Source organism: Spodoptera frugiperda, chromosome 17 (assembly GCF_023101765.2).
Source record: "Spodoptera frugiperda isolate SF20-4 chromosome 17, AGI-APGP_CSIRO_Sfru_2.0, whole genome shotgun sequence".
Taxonomy (NCBI): domain Eukaryota; kingdom Metazoa; phylum Arthropoda; class Insecta; order Lepidoptera; family Noctuidae; genus Spodoptera; species Spodoptera frugiperda.
Genome location: NC_064228.1, coordinates 6282248 through 6306992, shown reverse-complemented (window position 1 = coordinate 6306992; position 24745 = coordinate 6282248). Strand labels below are relative to the sequence as shown.

The window sequence follows — 24745 nt, the reverse complement described above, 5'->3', positions numbered from 1 at the left end:
GTAAATGTTAGCGTCAAAGTAAAGATAAGTATTTTTTTTTTTTCTATTTCAGTCGAATGAATATTCGACTCACGCTGTTTTAGAAGATAACTCGACTAGTTTCAAGCCACACTTGGGACTCATAGTCAACAGCATTGAGCGATAAACGACAGCGAGTGATCGAGAAGCCAACTGCTCATCCTCAATTCCCTAATGTGTCTTGAAACTAGTCTAGTATAGTTATCTCTTCAAAAAATTAAGTTAAAACATAATTGATTTAATACAGCCTGATTTTTTTATCACCAGCGAATTTTTTTCTGAGAGTTAGGTATCATTCAAACATTCCATTTTAAATAAAAAATTAAAGTTATTTTGACCATTTTAGTGTTTTTTTAAACCGATTTTTCTTCAGTGAAGTCTGTTATTTTTGTTTTGTATTTTTTTTATTTAAATATTGAATGTTTGAATAGTACCTAACTCTCAGTAAAAAATTGGCTGGTGATAAAAAAAGATCAGGCTGTATATCTGGAGAGTTTTATTAAATCACCTGATCTTATTTCTATTTTGTGCGCACTCCATCAGTTAACAACTCCGTGACATCGTAAGCAAAAGCCTCTCAGTTTTGTCATCAGTTTATTTCTTTATTTACATTCTTTTTCTTGTTCCAGCTCTTCATAATTGGTGTTTGGATTCGGTAATGTAGGTAGATTAAACCAATAAAATCATCGTCAAGCTAAAATGGAATTTATATCCTATTACACTAAGGTCTAGGTTGGTATAAACCAATATCTTTGAAATCTTAGTGCTTGGAAGTCATACTTGCAATCACTCAGAATTACAAAAAAGTCATTTGAAAGGCGCTAACTTAACACGTTTTAATTAGTATCAGGGTAAAACGGGGTGAATAGAATTCGAGGGGTAAATAAAATAGAGACAGAAAAACAGTGAATAGATACTATGAAGAGTTTCTCTATATCTATTCACCGGTTGAATAGGAATGATGACTGGGTCAAAAATAAATTATTTTGACTTTTCAATAAAATAAAGTATTCAAAAATAATCACACTCTCATGTATCATAGATTTGATGATCTATTTAATTTTTGTTATTTTATAGCTAATTTTCTAGAAGCAAGTCTGCTATTTGACGTCAAAAACGTATGACGTCATAATAGAGTATTTCATACAAAGTTCATAGAAACATGCCTATTCTATTCACCTCGTTCTACCATACATACTTCGTAGAAAAAACATACCTACTCTAATTATTTTTACATCTATGTCAAGCTACGACATTACCGTACAAAAACACCATATATAACCAACATTCTCCATTCAAACTACACATAAATTACTTAACAGTCCCATTTTAATGTCATCGTTTCATTATTCAAGCTCACATACAAGAAATAATATATTACATACATTAAAACAATACGTTAGACATAATGTGATTCTAGAATAAACAATCTCAATTACATTCTGACATGAAAACAAACGTCAATTTCATATGTGAGGCATTTGAGGTATTTGTCAATGTTACTCGTTTTCGGGGTAATTTTTTTGAGCTTGCAACATTTTTCCAATACTGGCAACTATTTTATAACTGTCATTCAGATTTGAATAGGGTTTGTGAATATTTTGAACCTTTTAACCCTTCAACCGCCTTTTAGCCCATTTAAACCTTTTGTCGCCGCGGCAGGGACACGAAAATATGTGCCGCTCATGTCGTATTGTTGCGATAGCTTTGCGATTGCTTCCCGTTATTTAGTGTAGTTTTTTTTTTTTTTCAATTTGGCGCGGTAATTGTTGACGTTTAAAGGATTAAATAGTATTTTGCTTAATTTGTAATTGTAGTATCAATGTTAAACGGTTAGAAAATATGAGTCATAATATCCCCTTTTGAATCAAGATAAGTCATAATGTAGACAATTCAAACATTAACGAATACCCCAAAGCACAGTAATCACAAAAAACATTACATTTGAAAAACTTACCATTCATAAAACTAAATTGGTAAACAACTTGACTGGACAGCGATATTTCTCATCCGTAGGGGAATAAATTTAAAAACATCCATGTATGTATTATTTGTTCAAAATAATTACCACATTCAAATTAATTATTACTACAAAAAAAAAAAACTTAAACATATATTACACAAAATATTCGATGCCGTGTGTTTTTGACTAAAATCGAGCTTTAGTGCTGTGACACGCGGAATTACAATCAAATTTATTTTATAGTTTAATGCACATAGTCGCCTGTGATGAGATAGAGACAAAAAAATATTTGTATACTTACCGCAGAGTAAAAAAATCTGCGATAATGAGTATCAGTTATTGACTGCACGGTTACAGCGATGACTGATCAACTGGCTACCTACCGTGCAATGCGATTCCCGCACGGAACAACTCTTTGTGTGATCCACAAATTGTTGTTTCGGATCTGGGTGTCATGTGTATGGTTTGTAAACGCACCCACGACACGGGAGAAAATCCTAGTGGCAAGGGTGTTTTTTTTAGAGAAAACAGTCGTATGGTTATACCACAGCAAAAAAAAAACATTTTTCTTTAGTAAATCACACCTAGCTCTCCACTCTCACATTTACGATTACTCTGTAACTTTTTACAGAGTAAAACGCAACTTAAAGTCCAATCACAGACAACTACGCACAAAACTATAAAAAAAAGTAACACTTACAAAATAAAACATTGGGGATACGGATAAAAAATATCGCGCCAAAACAACTTAATACAAAAAACAACCTTACATACATACTCAGGTATCATAATCTTCATCTATCTGTAGATTACCAGAATTTAAGCTGTCTATGTCGATGTGCGGCACGGGTTTAACCTCAATCTTTTTCACTTCAGGCCTAACCGTTTTCGAGTTCTGCCTATGAATTTGTCGTATAGTCTCTTTCTTAGGTAAAGCAGCCACTGCCGCGGTATCTAACAATTTAATTTCTGGTTTCGCCAGACTTTTCGTAAAGTCTATATTTAGGATAGGCGTAACTGGTGTGACCGGAGTCCTAGGTGCTACGGATTTTTCTATGACGGCTGGTTTTGGCACATCAATTTTAGGTAGTTCGGGCGTGTAGCTCGTGGAGGGCTGAGGACTTGAGTACGTGGGGTTCAGTTTGATCACACTCCTGTGCTGCATATCGTCCGTTAACAACGTCTCTTGGTAAAAGTTCGCTGTTACCACCGGTTTCTCTTCCGTGGACTTCTTTGAAAGGTCTATGGCTGTGTCTAATGAGGTCGACGTGACGGTCTCCGTCCTCACGTGTTTATTGGGTAGCTCTGTTTCTGTGGACAGCGCCCGTTTGAGGTTCGGTGGAGGCTGTAGAGGTACTATTTTGACGTCACAACTGCTTGAGCTGTTCGAGTCTTCCCTTGCTATCCTTCGAGGTGGACCCGTCATTTCTGTAAATCTGGAGAAAAGAATAGGATTTTTAGAACTAGAATTCAACTAATAATGACACTTTAAAGAAGAACATTGCCCCACGTTTCGATTTTCTGTTACATCGTATATACGTTAACAAACCCATGTAATTAATACAGCAATAAAGGTAAGCCCAGCAATTAAGCAGCCGCAAGGTTGCTAGTACAGTTAGGTGGTCAATTAACAAACTCATACTTTGTGCCATGTAAATTATATAAAAGGCGCTAATGACATGCTTTTTCATACTTTTATTGGTCTTAAAATAGTTATGCTTGTCGAATTTTCCAGTAGAAATGGTGACCAGCTGAGCATTTTAACAAGACCAGAATAACCCAAGTTTTGAACCTTTTATTCCCTAAATAAAGGGTTAGGAGGTCTGCCTGCTGTAAATTTGACGTAATTTATGTGTTCCATACTTCCGTGCTTAAAATGTTCCGAACCGAGAAAGAGAGTCGAACACAAACCTTTTTTTGCAACAGTCGTATATGCGATCACTTACAAAGTGGACGTGCTCGTGGAAAAGGTACGTCATAGGAGGATTTTAATAATACAAAACTTATTTTTAGCACTTGGTCGTTAGATATAAGTAATTGAGAATACGACGCGTGGCAGGGGTCTCAACAAGATAAGAATAAAAAGGCCTAATGACCCTTTCCGGTGTGCAAGTTACGAGTAAAAGATACGAAGACTTGATGTCATTTTTATTCGACTATTTCCATGCAAAGAATTTCGGTTATCAGGAATTCTTAGTACCTAGTAGCAAACTATACAATACTGACTACCGCTTGGTGGCCTCAAATAAGCTCGCATCAAAATAAATAGGATTCATAATGTAACTCCGTAAATCTATTATTGTTTATTGAATTATGGACTATTTATATGAAAAATTAATATGCGTGATATTTTATTAAGCCCCTGTCTCCCTTGTGATGTTCAATCCATTAAATGATGAATGTGGTGGCACTATGATATAAAATAATTACCTAGAAGAATTTGGTGAACTTTCAGCGCTCATCATTTCTTTTTCTTCCGCTGCTGACACATCGGGGATATTCTTTACCTGAAATCGAAACAAATATATCATTATTCAGGGTGCTTTTTCACCAGATATGTGCTACGAGTAGGTACGTAGCTATGCTACGAAGATGTAATAGCTAAGCTTTGGAACTATGTGACCGTTTCCACTGACACTAAGCTATGTAACTGGCATCACGATTAGCCAATAGTTTAAACATTCGAACAAGTATTTCTAAAAATATTCGACTTCTAAACTTATAAGGGCTCTGTTACGAACGAATTTAAATAATTGCTTGCAAAAGTTTTTAATTAATATTTTCTATAATTGCACCTTTTACTTGCCTTTAGTTTCGTAACGGAGTCATAGCATAAATTAGACTAATAAATAAAATTGGAGTGTCTATTTGTAATATTGAAATAGCTGCATATGAATATACATACGATACGTGCGTTTTTGACCCTTTTGGTTCATTGTTTCTCAAAATATCAAACTATTCTAGGAAGATTGGTGATCAGTGGCGTAATACTGCAGTTCTATGTCCAACAGAGAACAGAATAAACTAATCTTTTTTTTTTTTTTGAGGGGGAAAATCATCCAATGACTTCTCCCGCCTTGGGCAAGGCGAGAGGGAGTGTCAGACTCTTACTGACTAAAAACCACCCCGTTCCTTCTCCTGCTTTTCGACCCGGAGCTCCGGTAAACCCGCAAGGTAGTCCGCAGCTCCGGATCACTAATCTAGAACGAAGAACTTACCAGATCCCGTAGGAAGTCAAACTTGGATTCGGCTAGGATGCACTGCTTCACGTGTGAAGGACTGAGCGTCTTCGCGTTCCTGGCCATCGTCACCTGCATCGCTTTACTCAGCAATGACTCCACAAACAGCTCCAATGTTCGCGGTGTTGGTGTTAAAAATGCTGAGTTAAGGAGATTCTCAAAGAATGTAAAAGACATAGAAAGAGATACATAAAGACATACAATCGATAGTAGACTCTTAATTGATCCGACTAATGGTCAAATACTCAAACGTCACTCAATTTTAAGACGCTCTCAAGAATAGTTCTATCACTACAAATTCTTTATAAAAGATAGAGATAGAACGATATTTAAGTACAACTTAAAATTGAGTAGCGTTTCAGTATTCGGGCGTTAATGTTAGTAAAAAGGAAGCTAGGCAAGAGTGAGCAAGCGGGATGATTAATACTTAAACTTTCTCCGTGTGAGAAGAGGCTTTTGGTCAGCACTGGCCAGTTGTAGGCTGGTGCGGTGACAAAATGCAATTATGATTTCCAGACTTCATAATAAAAGAATCACTACCTTTTTTTGAGGGGGAAAAATCATCCAATGACTTCTCTTGCCTTGGGTGAGGCGAGATGGAGTGTCAGACTCTTACTGACTAAAAACCCCGTTCCTTCTCCTGCTTTGAGCTGGAGCCCCGGTAACCTGTTACTTTGTCCGTAGCTCCAGACGTCATCCGTAGTTTCAGTTGCAAAAAGTCGTTAGTCTAGCAAGGATTTTTTTAATATTAGACGATTAAGCGATATCTACATGTCATCTATCAAAACCAAAAAAACTTTTTACAGCTCCCTAATTTCCATCGACTGCAAATTATTAACATCAACGGAATATCCCGAAAATGATGGGTAAACCCAAGTGCCTATTTCTGTTGCTGTTTACAGTACGCGATGGGTTTTCCGATCACACTTAAATCTTCCACCTCCGACATCAATTTTGAATACATTAGCGTGCTTGAGATGTGTTAAATTGTTTTTGTGACAAAGTAATATACATGGACAAGTTACATTTTTTTTTTATGGAATAACCCGGTAATCTAGCTTACGGATCACCTGATGGTAAGCAATCGCCGCCACCCTTGGACACTTGAAACACTAGGGGTGTTACAAGTGGGTTGCCGACCTTTTGGGATGCAGGAAATCGAGGGTTGTTGAGAAATTGGATATTGGAAACGGGGGTAATAATAATTAGGCCTCCGGTAACCTCACTCACACAACGAACCACAATGCAAGCGTTGTTTCACGTCGGTTTTCTGTAATGCTGTACTATCACTCCGGTCGAGCCGGCCCATTCGTGAAGAAGCACGGCTGAGTGAGGTTACCTGAGGCCCAATTCCCCCCTTCCCAATCCCCGATTCCCGAACAACAATCCTTAAATTCCTAACCCCCAAAAAGCCAGCAACGCACTTGTAACGCCTCTGGTGTTTCAAGTGTCATTAGATGATATTCCCTTCACAAAATGTCCTCTAAGCCCAATTTTGTTTCAATCTGTTAGAACGGAGAATTTCTAAATAAACCTCCCCAAACCTAAAAGTTGAGGATTGTGATGTGACAAACTCGAGACAGTATAGGTACGGAATAGATTTATGACTGAGTGGTGGTCGTGGTCGTTTTGCTAAATCATCCAGAGCCGACCTTAAGCTTTACACCTAATCAAAATCGTGAGTAGGAAAGGGTGAGTCGGGGATGCCTAAAATTTAATCCAACAAGAATGGCAGAATAGTATAAGATACTATACCTAGCAGTAGGCGACTTATTTTCCTTAACCAAAAAATCAAATCAAGTATTCAGAAGACACGCTATCGATAATCGATCCTAGCCATTAGTCATACAAAACAGACCTTAAAAACATGATCGAAAAAAATCACATTAAAATTCATAACAGAATACCATTTCAATAATTCAGTTGCAAAAACATTTCAGTCAGTCATTTGAAGGGCATGAATCCGTATAAAAATAGACTCAGCTATTATACCTATGCAATTTTTTATTCAACTACACGGTTCGGTCTAACATTCTAGAAATAATAATAAATAAACTGGCTAACCTAGGTAATACATGATATAATCAACTACATACTTCTAAAAACAGGACACCTTTGAATATTGAGGACGATTGAGAAAATAAAAGGTGAATCATCATCAACAGCAACAGCAGCAGGAGCAGCGTCCACTATTAACAAAAGTCTCTGATGAGAGAGAAAGGGTTTGCCATAAACCATACGGGTTTTTTTTTTGAGAGAGGAAAATTATCCAGTGGCTTCTCCTGCTTTGGGTGAGGCGAGAGGGAGTGTCAGACTCTTACTGACTAAAAACCACCCCGTTCTCACTCCATTTTTGAGCTGGAGCTCCGGAAACCTTACAGTTGGCAGGTGTCTTGTGGAATCCACACAACGTGAAACGGGAGTTAAGCTACCGAAAACGAAATAAACTATTATAATAGATCCAATCTCTCGGTGGTCGTTCATAATTTTAGGATATACCCGAGTTAAAAACTAACAATGTTTTGTAAACAACAAAAGACATGATTGCAAATGCGACTGTCAAATAAGTGGTTATGGAGAATAAAAAAAAAGAAATTGATGAGCATGAAAGAAAGGTGTAGGGTGATTCTAACGTGAAACAACGATTGCATAGGGTTTCGTCATGTGAGTGAGGTTACGGGAGACCGAAATATCTCCCTTCCCAATGCCCAAATCCCGAACAAGCCACGAATCCCTAACCCTCAAAATACCAGCAACGCACTTGTAACGCCTCTGCTGTTTCGAGTGTCCATGGGCGGCGGTGATTGCTTACTATCAGGTAATCCGTATGCTCGTTAAAGTCGCCGCAAAAAGACTGTAGATGAAGCGTAAGTGGTGTTTTCTATTCTCGCTATTGTCCCAAGGAGAGACAGGGATAACTGAGTGCCGGAGCTGCGGATAGCGTAAGAAGTTACCGGGGTTACGGCTCAAAGCAGAAGAAGGAACGGGATGGTTATTAGTCAGTAAGAGTCTGACATTCCGCTCTCGCCTCGCCCAAGGCGAGAGGAGTCATTGGATGATTTTAAACCCTCAAAAAAAGGGTGAACTGTGTGATGATAGTACCTATTGTATCATTGGAGTTAGAAAGAACTGGAATTAGCTTTAGCTGTAGAACGCAGTACAATAGTTAAATGCAAATAATTTGCGCCTTAAAAGGAAGTAATGACATTTTGCATCTTGGTGTACACGCTACTCAAATCTATCACATTTTCAACTTAAACGCATTGTAATAAAGTTAAAAATATATTTGCAAAGACAGTGTCGGGTACTTGCTAATGTAATCGCAGACCTATTTTGGTGCAGATGACTAATTGCACCATTCATTGACGTCAGTGTGTCGTGTAGGATGGTTTAACTGCATAGATATTAATAAAAAAATAATGTAGGTAATAACGCGGTAAAATTATAACGTCACATCGTTAACTGCCACGGTGGTCTAATGGTGGTAAACATACACGAGGTTATCGTGACGGACATAACATAATTATAGTTGTAATTTTATGCCATGGGCCAATGTGCCGAGTAGAGATCGAATTCGACTGCACGGTTGGCGCGGCGGCGGCAGGGCAACTGGCTACCGTGCAAAGTGTAGCGGAGTGCATTGCCGCACGGAACAACTCTTTGTGTGATCCCCAAATTGTTGCTGCGCTTCGGTCATGTACATGTGAAATTAAATGTTTGTAAACGCACCCACGACACAGGAGCAAACGCGAGTGTGGGATAACGTTTAAAAAAATCCAGACTAATGTCCTAAGTAGTCCGAACCAAGAATGGATACTGAATATATTAGAAGTGGAGAGGTTCATTTGATATTCCAACGCAAAGAAAGTGCGAACTTAACCGTAGGATAACGATCCTAAAGACAGCTAAGTAGTTTTAGAAACCATGACATATTCACGCCATGAAGTCTAGACCATAGATTAATAACATAGGTGACAAAGCCGTTGTCTTCGAAGAAAAACAAGTCATATTACAAAGATGACAGAGTCTGAAATAAGATATACATGTCTAATAAAAGAACTAACAGACAAAGGCAGACTAAAAATATCGAAATCAATACTTGAGGTCAGCCCTGATGAGAGCAGATACTGAAAGCCAAAAGAATATATTGATTTCAGTTTTATTTCAAGAATACGACGTCGCTTCTGCCGTTTATGGGAAAATAAACCTTAATGCTAAACAAAAGTGGTATACTTTTGAATAAAGCGATGAGGGAGATTAATATCTTAATTTTGGTCATGAGGAAAATATGACAATCTTACTAATATTAGAAATGCGAAGGTTTTGTACAGTATGTATGGACTCAAGATGTTTGATTGAAAATCCACTAAGTGTGGGAGAGCCATGCTTCGGCACGAATGGGCCGGCTCGGAGTGATACCACGGTCTCACAGAAAACCGACGTGAAACAACGCTTGCGTTGTGTGAGTGAGGTTACCGGACGCCACCTTCCCATTCCTCAATTCCCCTACAAAACTTAAATTCCTAATCCCCAAAAACCGGCAACGCACTTGTAACGCCTCTGGTGTTTCGGGTGTCCATGGACGAAGTCGATTGCTTACTATCAGGCGATCCATCTGCTCGTTTACCGGCTTATACCATAAAAAAGCAGATCTGAATATTTGGAAGAAACAGAACATAACCGCAAGTAGATTAGCAATAATTATACATTTCAACAGCACAAAAGTTATGTTAATGGAAACGGTAAAATAAAAAATGTTCATATAACATCCCCGTAGTTTGAAAGCATGTAGCTAATATAAATCAATTGGACCTACGTCTGACCTCTTGCCGCCTGACCACTTCGGTTAAATTGCATCGGGTCATGAGTGAGGGAGCAAAGAGTAGATATTTAAGTGCTGTAATTTATACTATAACTGTTATGTATTGCATATTTAATTGACCTGTCGAAAGTATTAGGCCTATCGAAATAACACTATGTCCTGACACGGTCCATTATTGGAGCATAGGCCTCTTCTGCAAAAGACAATTAAAAATGTCGCAGGATAACAATATGCGTATAAAAGATTCATTTCTAATAGAAGACAATCTTATGAAAATCACAATTAAAAAGAAAAATATTGCTCCTTTTAATTTCACCATAATCTGTTGACAAGCATAGCCAAGCTTGTAGGTAAGCTCGCCTCTTCGCGTCCACCCACCAGTTTGCGTCCATTTTACGGATAGCCATGAATGTAACTTGTAAGATACTGAAAACGTGTTAGATCATACAGATGTGTACTAACAACTATTAAAATGGTGGTAGTTTTCTTATTTTTGGAAATTTTAAGGGCATTCCGTAACATAGATGCGAATTGGTAGGTGGACGCGAACAGGCGAACTTACCCTATTCAATAACCTTTTATCAGCTGAGTCCAAACCATAAAATTAATATTAATGAGTTTATTGACCATTACCACAATATAACAAAAGTGCTTGTTAAATTAAAATACACTATGTAATATAACAAGTAACAAGATTAACCGAAAATAATTAAATTAGGATCGCTTATCATATAGAGGACAGAAATTGGTCTCTTTCGATTCCCGTGAATGGGTTCGGGGACGGTGGACTTGGGAAGGCCCTGTTACCCCGTTCTAAAGGACCCAAGAAGGCGACGCGCGTTGTATCCACGCATACCTCTGAGACGTAGCACAGGAGATCGACACCTCAGTCCTCTGTGCAACTTGAGGTGGGGCCTGGCAAGGCAAGTTTCTTAAACCCCCGAGCCATCACGACTTATACTGTTGATCGGATGAAGATGATTAATTGGGTGAGGCGGGAGGGAGTGTCAGACTCTTACTGACTAAAAACCACCCCGTTCCTTCTCCTGCTTTGAGCCGGAGCCTCGGTAACCTTTTACGTTGCCCGAATCGGGCATCAGCCCTACTGGGCCCCATTTGTTGTGGTCTGGCTCTTTGAAAATTAATCAACCCTAAGATAAGAGTCTCATGTACTCTATTTTAAAAGTATACGACGAATAATCCCACCAAAAAAGTACGAGAGACACAATTAAAAAGTTATCAATAACTTAATTGATGTTTGTTTTTAAATATTTTTATCAATGAAACAACGTAATTTATATTTAAGTAACTTATCTGATTTGCTTCCGGCCTTAGCACATTTAACCGAAAACCGTCCCATATTGTTTTATCGAAACGACGTATAAAACTGATTGTGCATTCAGTTAAAGAAATATTTTGTCTGACATTTCATTAATATCATCATTTTGGTTAAACAAGATTATAAAAGGACATCATTTATTTGTCGAAAGGGTAGGCAGAGGTGCTCCTACTGTTTCTAAATATTTTTTTTGAAAAAGAACATCTTAAATTATTTGTTAAAATGACTACCTTTGTACATAAAATGCCTTAAAGAAGAGAGCAAAAGGATGCTAATCCCCATTACAATAAAGTTGATTTTAGCATTTCCCCCCCAAACTTACTTATGTGCTAATTATGTATTTATTTTCTTCACTAATAATTAGTGCACATAAAACATGTAATCAAACAGATAAACCATTAATGTAATGGATTTCGTGTAGACAGTTAATGTTTTCACATATCACTAAGTAATTTATTTTTAAATGATTCATTTTATAACTAGCTAAAACCGATTAGAAAGATTTACAAATAAATAAATGCTTCTGTCATCAGTTATGGCTATTTTTTACTCACTATACTTTGCATCTCGGTCTAGTTTTGTTCTAAATAATATATGTTAATGTTACGCTTGAGGTAACTGCAGAACAATATTTTAATTAAAAATGATAAATATATAATTAAAGATGATAAATTATATTTTTAAACATTGCCCCATACATAGAGTGTTTTTCCACCAGAGATGTGCTATGCTACATTGCTGTGGATGTGTTTGGCTTCCACCAATCATATTCATTGATACACATAGCTTAGCACTGGTTGAAACGGACTCAGCTAAGCTATGTTTTTTATATGGAAGGATGAGTGATATGGATGGCTTCCCTACTATTGATACATTGCATACTCGAGCTGCGCATCTTCCTCACACAGATATTTTACGGCAGCACATCTTTATAGCACAGTTACATAGCTTAGTATTAGTGGAAACGGTCGTATACATTCACAGCTTAGCTATTATATCCTCGTAGTATGGGTACATAGTACACCTCTGGTGGAAAAGAGTACACCTCTGGTGGAAAAGCACCCTTAGGGTTTCTCTTGTGATGAAGGTGTGTATACAAGTGCAATTTTACACGCTCATCACTTATCCTGAATCCTGATTAGGAATAACAATTAGTAGAGTAGTTGCACAAAAAATGTCTACAGAAGAATTACATCTGCTATACATTGCATGACAGCAGATTGGATGAGTATAAAAATCTCCCAATCAATTTCTATCATGGTGGCCAATCTGTCTAACTAGACTAGCCCAACAATGCAGGAGATAATAAAGTGTACAAGTGTGTGTGCAAACACAGGTGCACTATCTGTTCTCTCACATCTTTGAACGAGATGGGACAGCAGACAAAGAGGATCGGAGAGAGGTCAAGCGCAGGTTTAGGTGCCAACCACCAACCATTTTTCAAGTAGTGTGCCAACCTAGAAGTGATTCTTTCATTAAAGATTAAAATGGCTAGATAATAACAGAAGGTGAATGAACATAAAAAAGTCCCCTAGAGTGTGAAAACTGATACTTAAAAGCTCAAAGTCTGCAATCAAACTTGCAACCACCAAGGTTTGACGAATAATGCAGTCAATCTTTTCAGATTCCAATTAGAATCCAATCCAAATAATATATGGACAACAAAAAATAATATTATATACATATCAGCCATGAAACATCCAACGCCAAACATAGGCTGCCCAATATAGAAGTTTTTGAGGGAGACTTATGTTCAGCAAAAATAACAAAACATAATTTCATTATTTTGCAACTAAATAAATACCCTATATTTTAATTAACATTGTGTATCACACAATTATTTAACAAATAAGGTAATTATTAATTTCATAATACCCTTTAAAATAAGAATCTATGAAATAAAATCTAGTTGGATTCTTATTGGTTAAACTGAGGACTAAAACCAATTTGTTTGTTTTTGTTATGTCATTTACATTTCAGAAAACTAGAGATAAATGCAATGATATTCATGAAAATCTAGAAATATATCAAGAAACCTGAAAATTCCAAAATATTTTTCTTTCTGACACAAGCATCACACCATACAGCCAAGATAAAACAAACAAACCAAAATTAAAACAAGTTTGTGATTATATAAACCATCAAAAAGGTTTCATACATTTTTATGGGCTTCAGAGGGCCCATTAATTATCACATATTCAATTAATATCGTAGCGTATGGATCAATTATAAGCTTAAATTAATAAATGATCATTCCAACAATGTAAATATATACGTGTTTTATAACAACTCAATACAATGGTAAAATGGGGCTATTTAAAAAGGATATAGATTATGATTGGTACAGCTTGGGCCACTTTCCCCACTTCCTCATCAGTCTGCATAATCTTCTTGATTCGCCCCTACAAACAAACAATGTCATGATATCACCAATCTCTCAAAATTATTGACGAAAACAAAACTAAATTTCTCTTTGTTATGATCACATATTCACGTTTTTCAACTTACAGCTGGAAACCTTGCATTGTATTTTCTCTTCTTGGAAGGCATTTTGATAATCCGTTCACTTTAACACCAATTAAATGATAAAATTAGCTCACTTCACCATCAGAATGTTAACACTTCTCGCGCATTTTTGAGGTTATAAAAGGGGGACGTTCGCAGCCCACTTCATTTATATACGAATTTGACAGTTTCTCCACCATTTTTTATGGTCAATTTATGATTATCCACGTAATCCATTAAAGTAATGAGTGCAAAAGTACCTCCAAACAAACATTATAACAGTTATTTAATTCAATTTATAGTTACTTGGTTTGTTTTCAGGTAATTAATCAAAATGTAATTATTTTGGCTGAATGACTGAAATCTTTGTCATTATAGTTTTAATTTTTAAAACAAAAACAAAAATCGTTTTGCAGTAAAATATTTGAAAATTGTAATGTTTTACAAAACATTTTTGTTGTTAAAAAATAGCTTATTATATAAATTAATTAATTAATTTTAAATTTCTCAACGTATCAGTTTATTTCAACGTTCGAAAGTTTTGTCTTGATACTTCCTAGACGAAATCTTTCAAAAGTCATTCTCAAATAAAATGGCGTCGTTGTCGAGGTGAGTTGTCCGAGTTTTTATTTATTTGTTATAATCAAAGTTTTACTTTTATTTCATAATAAATTAACCTGTTGTTGGAAATCTAGTGTATTATTTTATTGCAAAAGTTTAAAAGTATCAGCCAGAGCAAACTCAGTTTAGCACAAACGTGATAGCAAAACAAAGCAGTATCCTTCGCATTTGAAGTAAATACAACAGGAGAAATCCAATATTTCGCAATGATAACGAACTGAATGACTTCATTATCATTTGTCATTAATTTTTACGCATTTACGTACTACATAAAGAAGTAAACATATGAAAGATAACCTTATCAAAATATCAACTTGGTGGTCGTTTTCTTTTTTAGTCTATTGCCTGCGCCTACACAGCAGGTGTGGGATCGTGATGATGAGAGGAAAGCCAAGCGTGTTGGTAGTGCCTTAGTAGTATCACAGACCAGTGTGCCTCCATATGGACAGAGGAAAGGATGGGTTCCCAGAGCAGAGGAGGACTTTGGAGGTCAGTTATTAGCTTTTGTATCATATATTATTGTGTATTGGTTTATACATTGGTGCTTGAAGTAAATGATAATTCAATAAAGTCAGAAAGTCACTGCATACAAAACTATGCTTCTGTCTTGTGGACATAATCATTGTTGCTCAGTATTCTTTATTTAGTTAAATTAGTAACTAAGTTGGTAGTCATTTATTTGGGAGTATATTAATTGTCTTTAAGAAATTATTCTAAAGAGGTTGATATTTCTTACATGATAAACAAATCATCTATCTGTATATATCTATCAATCTTTATTTAACTTTCTCCTACAACTATTGGTAATACTGTAATCTAATATTTCAGATGGAGGAGCCTTCCCAGAGATCCATGTGGCTCAGTACCCGCTGGGCATGGGTGCCCGAGGCAAGGAGAGCACTTCCAATGCCTTAGCCGTCCAGTTAGATGAGTCGGGGAGAGTTAAATACTCGGCTATTGCTAGACAAGGCCATAGTGCAGATAAGGTGACATATTCTTATTTTTGTGAACTTTTATTTTGTATATTTACTTTTTTATGATTCTTCTTTTTGATTTCACTTTGAAACTTTGAAAGAGATTGAGTTTGTGCTTAGTTGTTGATCAAGAATTTTTAGTTACACTCAAACCTGTAACAGCAATTTGTGGATCACACATGTATTTGTTTAATACAAGATCAAACCATCAACTCAGCCATGCAAATATAAATATGCAATCATAAATATTATGTACCTATGTGTAGTCCATAAGGGGGCATTCAATTATTATATAACGCTAGGGACATAAAATATAATTAAATAATGTATTATTTCTCTCTATTTCCAGATAATATACTCAAAACTAACAGACTTGTTGCCTTCGGAAGTACTAGCGGAAGATGACCCGACACTCCAGAAACCTGATGATGAAGACATTCAGGATATCACAGAAAAGACAAAGCTAGCTTTAGAAAAACTGACCAATGCTAAAATATCCGCCGCTATGCCTGTTAAAGCTGCTCCCAAAGCTGTGAGTTGAAATTCTTTGGTTTTAATAATGTGTTAATGTTTTTTGTCCATAAATACTTAAAAGTTGACTGTGGCATTTACAGAATGCCTGTTTTTACTAGGCTACTACAATTTGTGTAGTTGGATCTACATCCTATTAATGTTTGGATTTAATTTAATTTCATGAAATTTTGAAATTTAAGGATTTCTGAATTGATAATTGTGTATATTTTTATGGGCTCAATTAGAACTCATTTTATAATACTTTAAGGCCGGGACTCCACCAAAGCGGAGACGAGACGAGCGGAGAGGAGATGTTTTTTAAACAACCAATAGAATTGAGTTATTGACACGTCTCCTCTCCGCTCAGCTTCAGTGGAGATCGCTGTGCGGAGATGTGTAATATTTGTATGTCGCGATGGAAGCGGAGATGTGAGCTGTGCGCGGACGACGCGCAGTGGAGACGAGAGATGTGAGCGGCGTGCAGTGAGCGATGTCACCCTCCCCCCTCTCGCCCGCTAGCAACCCGCAGACCCCGCGCGCGTCTACCTTTCGTGTCAGAATGCGTACTGAGCACTCAACGCCCCGCACCCGAGCTGAAAAACATCTCTTCTCGCACAGCACACAGCACACCGCACACATCTCCGCTTTGGTGGAGTCCCGCGAGCTGAAAAACATCTCTTCTCGCACAGCACACAGCACATCGCACACATCTCTGCTTTGGTGGAGTCCCGGCCTAATAGTTAAGTGTGGGAGAGCCATGCTTTGGCACAAATGGGCCAGCTCAACCAGAGTGATACCATGGAAATCCTCACAGAAAATCAACATGAAACAACACTTGCTTTGTGTTTTTTCAACAGTTATGTTATCATAATATCTCTTGTTACATAAATAAGTTATAGTTCCCAAACAACTCTTCTCTTTGGGAAGAACATATCATTATCAATCGCGCTGATAGTACCTTACCTCGGCAGGCTCCGGCACAATACATCAGATACACGCCGGCGCAGCAAGGAGGACAGTTCAATTCTGGGGCTAAGCAGAGAGTTATCAGGTTTGTATATAATTTCTTTATTTTATTTTATGACCTAGGTGCAGAATATTTGTCAATTAATTACAAAATGTTAATATGCTATCGGCTTGCACACGTTACTCGCGTGACAATCGCTGTGTCGTGTGTCTCACGAAAGTTATAATAAAACTATGAAATGCTATTAAAAATCTATTGTTCTTAAATATTGTTGAGCACAGTTTATTGGCTTCTTCAGTATAGTATAGAACTGTAAAGTCATTCAAAGGTATTTGTGGTGTAAAAAAAATATTTATTAGGTATACATTACTCTTAGTACGAATTTGCTTTACGTTGAACGAAAACGAAATGAGAGCGCGTTCGGCGCTCTAATTGGCCTGTGCGAACGAATCCATCTATCTCGTTCGTAAAACAAATTCATACTAAGCCCTTTGCACTTTGGTGTTAATTACTAAAAAACGATTTCAATTGTTTAATTATAATTTTCTATCTTTCCAGAATGGTAGAAGCCCAGTCGGACCCGATGGAGCCGCCCCGGTTCCAGATAAACAAGAAGATCCCCCGCGCGGCGCCGTCCCCCCCGGCCCCCGTGCTGCACTCCCCCCCGCGACGGGTGTCCGTCAAGCAACAGAGAGACTGGAAGGTACCACCTTGTGTGTCACACTGGAAGAACGCTAAAGGTAAACATTAAGTTTTACTTAAATGTGAAATTAATAAAGTATGTAATGCTATGTTTTGGTGGGATATTTTTTCAAGACGCTTTTTTGATATTACAGAAGTTTATATGACAATGGGCTTGCCCCTTAATTATATGACTTACGTTGTATCTACATTAACATACTATACATATAACTTAAGCTATAACACAATGGTGAAAAGTGGGTGTTCATTGTATAGAGCCATTAGTGCCGTAATGTACATCTCTGTCTACCCCTTCTTGGATAAAAAAGCGTGACGATACAAGGAGAAGTTTATAAAAGGATTGAGTTATGTTACTTATCAGTTGAAATCCGAGAAAAATAGGCATTTATTCATGTTATAAATGTATTTGAGGAGCCTCAAATTCAAAGGTTAGACTAGAGGATTTAATCGCCATGCCAAGTCACAACGTTGTTACTGGTTTGTTCAAATGAGATTAGTCTACCTTAGTCTTATTAGGGATGAACTACATCATTACATTTTTACCTACTCTTTCAGCAATAATATACATAATCTACTCTTCTAATATCTATTTATCAATTTCTTTCAGGTTACACAATACCTCTAGACAAGCGTCTAGCAGCGGACGGGAGAGGGTTACAACAAGTACACATCAATGAAAACTTCTCAAAATTAGCTGAAGCGCTTTACATCGCTGACAGAAAGGCGCGAGAGGCCGTGGAGGCGCGCGCGCAACTTGAGAGGAGATTAGCGCAGAGGGAAAAGGAGAAGAAAGAAGAACATCTTAGGATGTTGGCTCAGAGGGCTAGGGATCATAGAGCTGGTTAGTTGTAGTTTTAAGATAGTGTATAATTTAGAAAAAGATGATTCTAGTCTGTATTCGATCTCAATGGGTTGAGATTTTCGATGGCGATATCAGGTTTCCAGTAGGCAATATGGTATTATTTCAGTTTGAGGGAAACATATTTATTGTACTCCAAAAATCGGTTTGACTGACTCTAGTTTGATTTCCTGATGAAATCTTTTTTGCCAATCATAATCCTGTATCTTTGATATACCAGAGAATTTGTTTTCATGTCTTCAATATACCAGAGAACCAATTTTCATACACAGCTATCGAAAGTTGGAATGCCATGGGCATACATATACTTCGCTTCTGTTATCGTCCTCAAATCCCTCTACAAACGTCATAATCACTGTTTTACAGTCTATTTTACACTTTAAAAGCCTCCTTTTTCAAAACACCACTTCACCATCTAACCCAGACACCAAATTCCAGGTATTCGAGCGCCAGACGAGGACCCGGAGAGTAATGAGGTGGACGAGAGCGGTCTGACTGCCGCCGAGAGAGACAAGCTCCGAGCTGATAGGCACAAGGAGAGACAGAGGGACAGGAACCTGGCCAGGGCGGCGCCTGATAAGAGGTATAATGTACTCCTGGTTAATATTATATATTATAATAATGGTAACTTCTTTGGTGTGTCCATCGGTGGCGTTGATCGATTACCACCAGGTGAAGCGCCATCGACTCGTTTGTTGACTACTCCACAAAAAAAAAAAAATGCGTTGCCTGCGATTTCGTTCAATAATTTTTACATATTTCCTTATGTAAAACCTAGGGTACAAAATATCTATTGTGAGACGTATTAAATTAATTAAAAAACACGGTTTAGACACGTATTTTTAATGGATAAGCTCTACTAGTTTTGAGTCACAGTAGGCTGCACGACGTCGCCGCGTCTGCGCACGCTGCTCATGGTGAAGAGTCCCTCTGTGACTCAAAACTAGTAGAGCATGTCTGCGTTAATAATTTGTGAGTAAAGGTCTCAGCACACATATGGGATCGGAAAGGGATCGTAACCGTAACGCCTTTCGCCTCGCTGTCAACCAGGCGTCAACCTACCGTATGCACGTAACGAAAGCGTATCAGCAGCGCCTGTACGTCAACTCGGCTACGGCTAGGCGACACCGACTAGACTAACACGATAGTTAGTCGGTACGGAGAGACGTAAGCGCGGGGACGGAGAAACGTAAGCGTGGGGACGATGAGCCGTAAGCGCGGGAATTCAAGTTCGGAGCCTGTTCCGAGGCGAGGCGATTACGTTATTATTCCGATTAGTGTGCGTTGCAGTAGGGAGTTTAATACAAACCATTCTGAACGGCTCGAGGCGATACGGTGACGATCCCTTTCCGATCCCATATTTGTGCTGAGACCCTAAACCCGTGATTTTAAGGTTAATTTAGGGTACAAAACTTTCACAGGTATTCCAAAATGATAATTACCCAAATCTCTCCAGCTATTCTGAAATTATGTTTCTCATTTCCAGATCGAAACTAGTAAAGGACCGGGAACGTGATATTTCTGAACAGATCGCCCTCGGCCTGCCCGCGAAGTCGAACCAGGGCGGCGAGGCTATGTTCGACCAGAGACTGTTCAATAATAGCAAAGGAATGGACAGCGGTAAGCAATATATTCTTTACTTTTTTTAATATAAAATATAAAAAACATTAGGATTTTCTCCTGTGTCGTGGGTGCGTTTACGAACATACAAGTTCACATACACATGTTTATGTTATTTGACACATTTATTTTCGACTGCTTCTGGTAATATTAAATTTTAAGTGCTTATGTTATAAATATTACCAATAAAACAACTTAACTTTTTCATAGACATGTAATGATATTATCTTCCTATTATTATTTTGATGGAAGAGCTAAAATATGTACATACGTTAGGTGTTTTTCTGGTCGATCTCTAGCCTCTACTTATAGATCTATGTTTTTGGCAAACTAAATTCATAACAAAACTAGGTTTCAAACGTGCTTAGTTAAGGATTAATTAAACTAATGTTTTAACTTTGAAAAACTAGTAAAATCTAAACTATACACACGATTTTTTTTCTTCTCTAATAATATCTTCTGATTTATTTCGTTGCGGGATCCAAGACAGTTATTCATGTCCCTGGGACGCACCGGACTTCAATGTTCCGGTGTTTTCATGATTGTATCTACTGTAGATCCTGGCTTACAGGAGTTGCAGCGGTATAGGAGTCTATGGCGGGCTTGTCCCATAAAATAAATACACAGGAAATTACAGATACTGAAATAATGTTATCGTAATATTTACCCAGGTTACGGCGACGACGAGGCGTACAACGTGTATGACAAGCCGTGGCGCAACCAGGACAACGTGGGCGCGCACATCTACCGTCCCTCCAGGAACGCTGACAAAGACAACTACGGCGGAGACATTGATGCTATTGTTAATACTCGCAGGTTTGTTATTTACTCATATTATGTTTTTCAAAAAGGTTTACTTACGTTGCTGCATGCCATGCCATGCTTCGGCACGAATAGGTCTGATCGACCGTAGTGATACCGCGCCCGAGCAGAAAACCGACGTAAGATAATGCTTGTATGTTCGCCGTGTGAGTGAGGTTACCGGAGACCCAATCCCCCTCCCCTCTTCCTAATCCCCTATCCTAAAAAACCGTTATCCCCCAAAAAACCAGCAATACAATTGTAACTTCTATGGGCGTTTCTTCTCATATTAATCAGTTGGGAATTTGTTTATTATTATTATCGTGCACACGTTTTATTTATTAATTTATCTTACCAAAATAACAAGTTGCTGTGCATTATATTTTACTTTTTAATTTCAGATTCGTAGCCGACAAAGAGTTTGCGGGAACGAGCAGTAGTAACAGTCGCGCTGGGCCGGTGCAGTTCGAGAAGGATGCACCCTCTAGTAGAGACGAACCTGTTAGTATTGTAATAATATTCAGTTGTACTAGATTTCTCTGACGTAGTAGATAAAATGTCTTGCTCCCGCTGAATACTGGCAAGATTGCAATGGTATTCTGGCCATTCTGGGATTGTTAATTTAAAAATTTCAAAGTGAACTTGATCGCATTCTCGCCCATCATTCGACATTATCCTTACAACCAATTACATGGCGAACCGCGATCGAGGTCACTTCGAATTTTTCGAAGTGATAATTACAGAATAATAAAAGAAATGAGTTTTTCTGTGCTTTAGAACTTGGTTGGAACTTAGAAATACCTTTCACCGGATTGCAATTATCGGTAATTTGATGTGACTGAGAGCTCATGTGAATGAGAGTTTACATCATAATAAGTGGAAAAATAACTAATAACTACACAAAAATTTTTCAAACCTTTTACTTTTAGTATTCATACAACATTATACCACAAACCGCCTAACAGTTGATCTTGATCCACAGTCCCAGTCGCGCAGTAACCAGCCGGACGCGGACTTCGACCCGTTCGGTCTGGATCGGTTCTTGAGTGAAGCCAAGCGAGCCGACAAATCGGGCCGGAAGCGAGACCACCACGACCGACACGATCAACACGGGAAGAAGAGGAGGGATTAGTTGTACGTATGAGTATTTGTATGTTTGTTCGTTAAAATTGATCAATCTGGAAGTCTTTGGAGGCCTATGAGAGGCAGTGAACATCTTGTGGTTCATATATCGTTTACCTAGTAATTTATTGGCACATCTGCAAAAAAAGTTATAAAGTCAATTTTGCATGTTTTGCAGATGTGCCAATATTACTAGGTGAGAGATATTTATTAAAGATGATGATTTAGCTAGCTTAGTATCAGTGGAAACGGTCACATAATTTCACAGCTTAGCTATTACATCTTCGTAGCATAGCTACAAAGCACATCTCTGGTGGAAAAGCACCCTATAGCGGGTTTGCAGGATCTCTATTTACGCGAACGGCTCTTAATCTTAGTCTACTAGCTGACAGTTAACCTATGCATTGTAGGTTAAGAGACATTTGTGTGTATTTCAAATTAGAACTACACTGAAAATATTTACACAACCAATTAACATTTTGTTGCCAAATATTTTAAACATTCTGTTGTTTAAAGGTAAGCGTCTACAGGCCCGCATCGTACGCATTGCATGCATCGTACGCATTCCGTATGTACGCAACGCATGTAGGCATTGCTGATACTGCGGTTCGTACGATGCGGATCAGTGGACGCAGTTGTATGAGTTTCGCACAAGACAAACTAAAATCCGTTGCATCCGATGCGTGTGATGCGTACGATGCGGGCCTGTGGACGCGTACCTTAAATAAGCAAACATTGATTCATATTTCACATGCAAAAGAAACATCTTCATTGTACATTACTTTTCCATATACTCTAGATCTAGATCACATTATTTATTACATTTTTATAGTGTTTAGTTTAAGATGCCGTCAATAATAACCATTTATCTTGTCTTGTCCACAGGTACGGACGCTGTATATAAGCATTAACACGCTAGTTTTAATATTTTCAAATAGCAATAAGACTAGGAATGATTTTGTATTGTACAAACATTCTATTGAGGTTTTATGTATGTAACTGTACCCTTAGTACAAGTTTGTTTTACGTTTAATGAAATGGCGAGAGTCTCCGTTCGGCGCTCTGATTGGTTGCTCCATTCGTACCGGCCAATCACGATGCCGAATGCCGAATTCGCTTCGTTTAACGTAAAGCAAACTCATACTAAGTCTACTGTATTAGTTGTGGTCGTGTTTTGACAAGTTTGTTGGTACTTTGTGTGTTAGAAACGCACAAATTCAATTTATGTAATTGTTGGGGATGTCAATTACTAATTAATGCATGAAATTATTCCATAAAAAGCAGGCAAAATTGAAACTTTTAACCTAGGTGTATGAATGTGTTGGAAGCTAAAGAAGTATGTAAAGGTGCGTAGTTGCTAGTGCTGTGTAGTTTCAGCGTACCTCTGAGCAACGAAGACATTAAATTTTGGAACTTGCACTTTACTTTTTTATTCCAAACACAATGTAAAATATTTTACTTCTTGTCAATTTGGTAATGTAACCAACTTGGTTGTCGGTAACCAAATTAATCAACCCTATTGGTAGTTTTGGTACGGTTAACACGGTTGCGCAACTATGAGCTCCTAATAAGGGGTGATTTTTCCAACACCCGATAACTTTGGAGGATTAATTTTGGATTTATTTGTTGTTCCATACAAAAACAGTATCAGTACAGTCAGGTATTAATTTTATTCTGTCCATTGAAAAATTAGGACCCTTAAAATCTAGTCTAGATAATTGAAGACCTAGAGACAAGAAAAGCAATATTTCTGGACCAAGATGTATATAGAGCAGCAATGTTTAACTATAAGCTCTTCCTTATAAAATTCTCAAAATATGACCACATTTCTAGTTACTCTGTATGTAATTAAGCAAGCTTTATGTTATAAATAAAATTTGGTTGTAATTATTACGTGTTTCAATTTTTTTACCATTATCTCATTATTTCATCGCCATGTAGCCCAATTTAGAAGGGGACCTTTTACCTTCCCAATCCCCGATTCCCCAACAACCCTTTAGTTCGTAACCGTATGAAGTTTCTTGCTCGTCCATTCGAAGCTACACTTTGGAACGAGCACCTAGCTTCACTGACAGACAGACTGACGGATAATTAAATTTGACGTTTCAAACGTGCCTAATTTAGGATTAATAGAAATATACCTATGCTTTGAGTTTAGCCCCCAAAGGCCGGCAACGCACTTGTAACGCGTTGGTATTTCAAGTGTCCGGCGGCGGCTATTGCTTACCGTCAGGTGATACGTCTGCTCGTTTATTCCATAAAAATAATTTAGGTATTTAGTTTTTTACAGCGAATAGGCAATGATTTATTTGGAGTTTATAGTCCATTTTACATCCGTTCGACAGTCGTTTTTATACTTATCGCTTTTTAGATAGATAGTAGGTACAGGAATCGGGAATATTTCTTTGCATATTAGACGCTGTTATGGCGCACCTGCACCATTGATTTATTCAATTAATTTTTCATAGAAAACCTTGTCATAATGCAGCTAAAATCGATCGATAGTCGTCCTTGATAGTTGCCGCGTCATGAACGGTACTAATTTGTTACTTCGTATTATATTGATTTTAATAAAGGTGGAAAAGACAGAAGGTTGCCTCGTTAACCGAGTGGTTGCATGTGCGACTGCCGGGCAAGGAGTCTCTATCTTGATTCCCGGTGAAGTATTAGTGGGTTTTTT

The 24745-nt window shown here is 37.7% G+C and overlaps 2 protein-coding genes across 2 annotated transcripts; one reads left to right on the top strand and one right to left on the bottom strand.

Moving 5' to 3' along the window:
* Positions 1-1329: 1329 nt before the first annotated feature.
* On the bottom strand, positions 1330-14167 carry LOC118276802 (uncharacterized). Its single transcript, XM_050699902.1, has 5 exons — positions 13890-14167; positions 13711-13783; positions 5200-5342; positions 4412-4488; positions 1330-3417 (listed from the first exon to the last, which is right to left on the bottom strand). Exons 1-5 carry the CDS (start codon positions 13929-13931, stop codon positions 2760-2762), a joined length of 993 nt encoding a protein of 330 aa, XP_050555859.1. The 5' UTR covers positions 13932-14167; the 3' UTR covers positions 1330-2759.
* Positions 14168-14383: 216 nt separating this feature from the next.
* On the top strand, positions 14384-23955 carry LOC118276925 (puff-specific protein Bx42). The gene is made up of 13 exons (XM_050699893.1): positions 14384-14495; positions 14845-14996; positions 15336-15493; positions 15831-16013; positions 16966-17045; positions 17520-17701; positions 18271-18504; positions 18961-19105; positions 20009-20142; positions 20814-20958; positions 21345-21444; positions 21926-22077; positions 22951-23955. Exons 1-12 carry the CDS (start codon positions 14479-14481, stop codon positions 22073-22075), a joined length of 1680 nt encoding a protein of 559 aa, XP_050555850.1. The 5' UTR covers positions 14384-14478; the 3' UTR covers positions 22076-22077; positions 22951-23955.
* The last annotated feature ends 790 nt before the right edge of the window (positions 23956-24745 follow it).

Excerpts from the sequence above, each read along its gene's own strand:
- LOC118276802 (XM_050699902.1), bottom strand. The coding sequence starts at position 13,931 with ATGCCTTCCAAGAAGAGAAAATACAATGCAAGGTTTCCAGCT. Across the intron at positions 5,343-13,710 it reads AGCTGTACCAATCATAATCT|CGCGAACATTGGAGCTGTTT; the intron begins ATATCCTTTTTA and ends TAACACCAACAC. Across the intron at positions 3,418-4,411 it reads AGTTCACCAAATTCTTCTAG|ATTTACAGAAATGACGGGTC; the intron begins GTAATTATTTTA and ends TCTTTTCTCCAG.
- LOC118276925 (XM_050699893.1), top strand. Across the intron at positions 20,959-21,344 it reads GCTATTGTTAATACTCGCAG|ATTCGTAGCCGACAAAGAGT; the intron begins GTTTGTTATTTA and ends TTTTAATTTCAG. Across the intron at positions 21,445-21,925 it reads CCTCTAGTAGAGACGAACCT|TCCCAGTCGCGCAGTAACCA; the intron begins GTTAGTATTGTA and ends CTTGATCCACAG.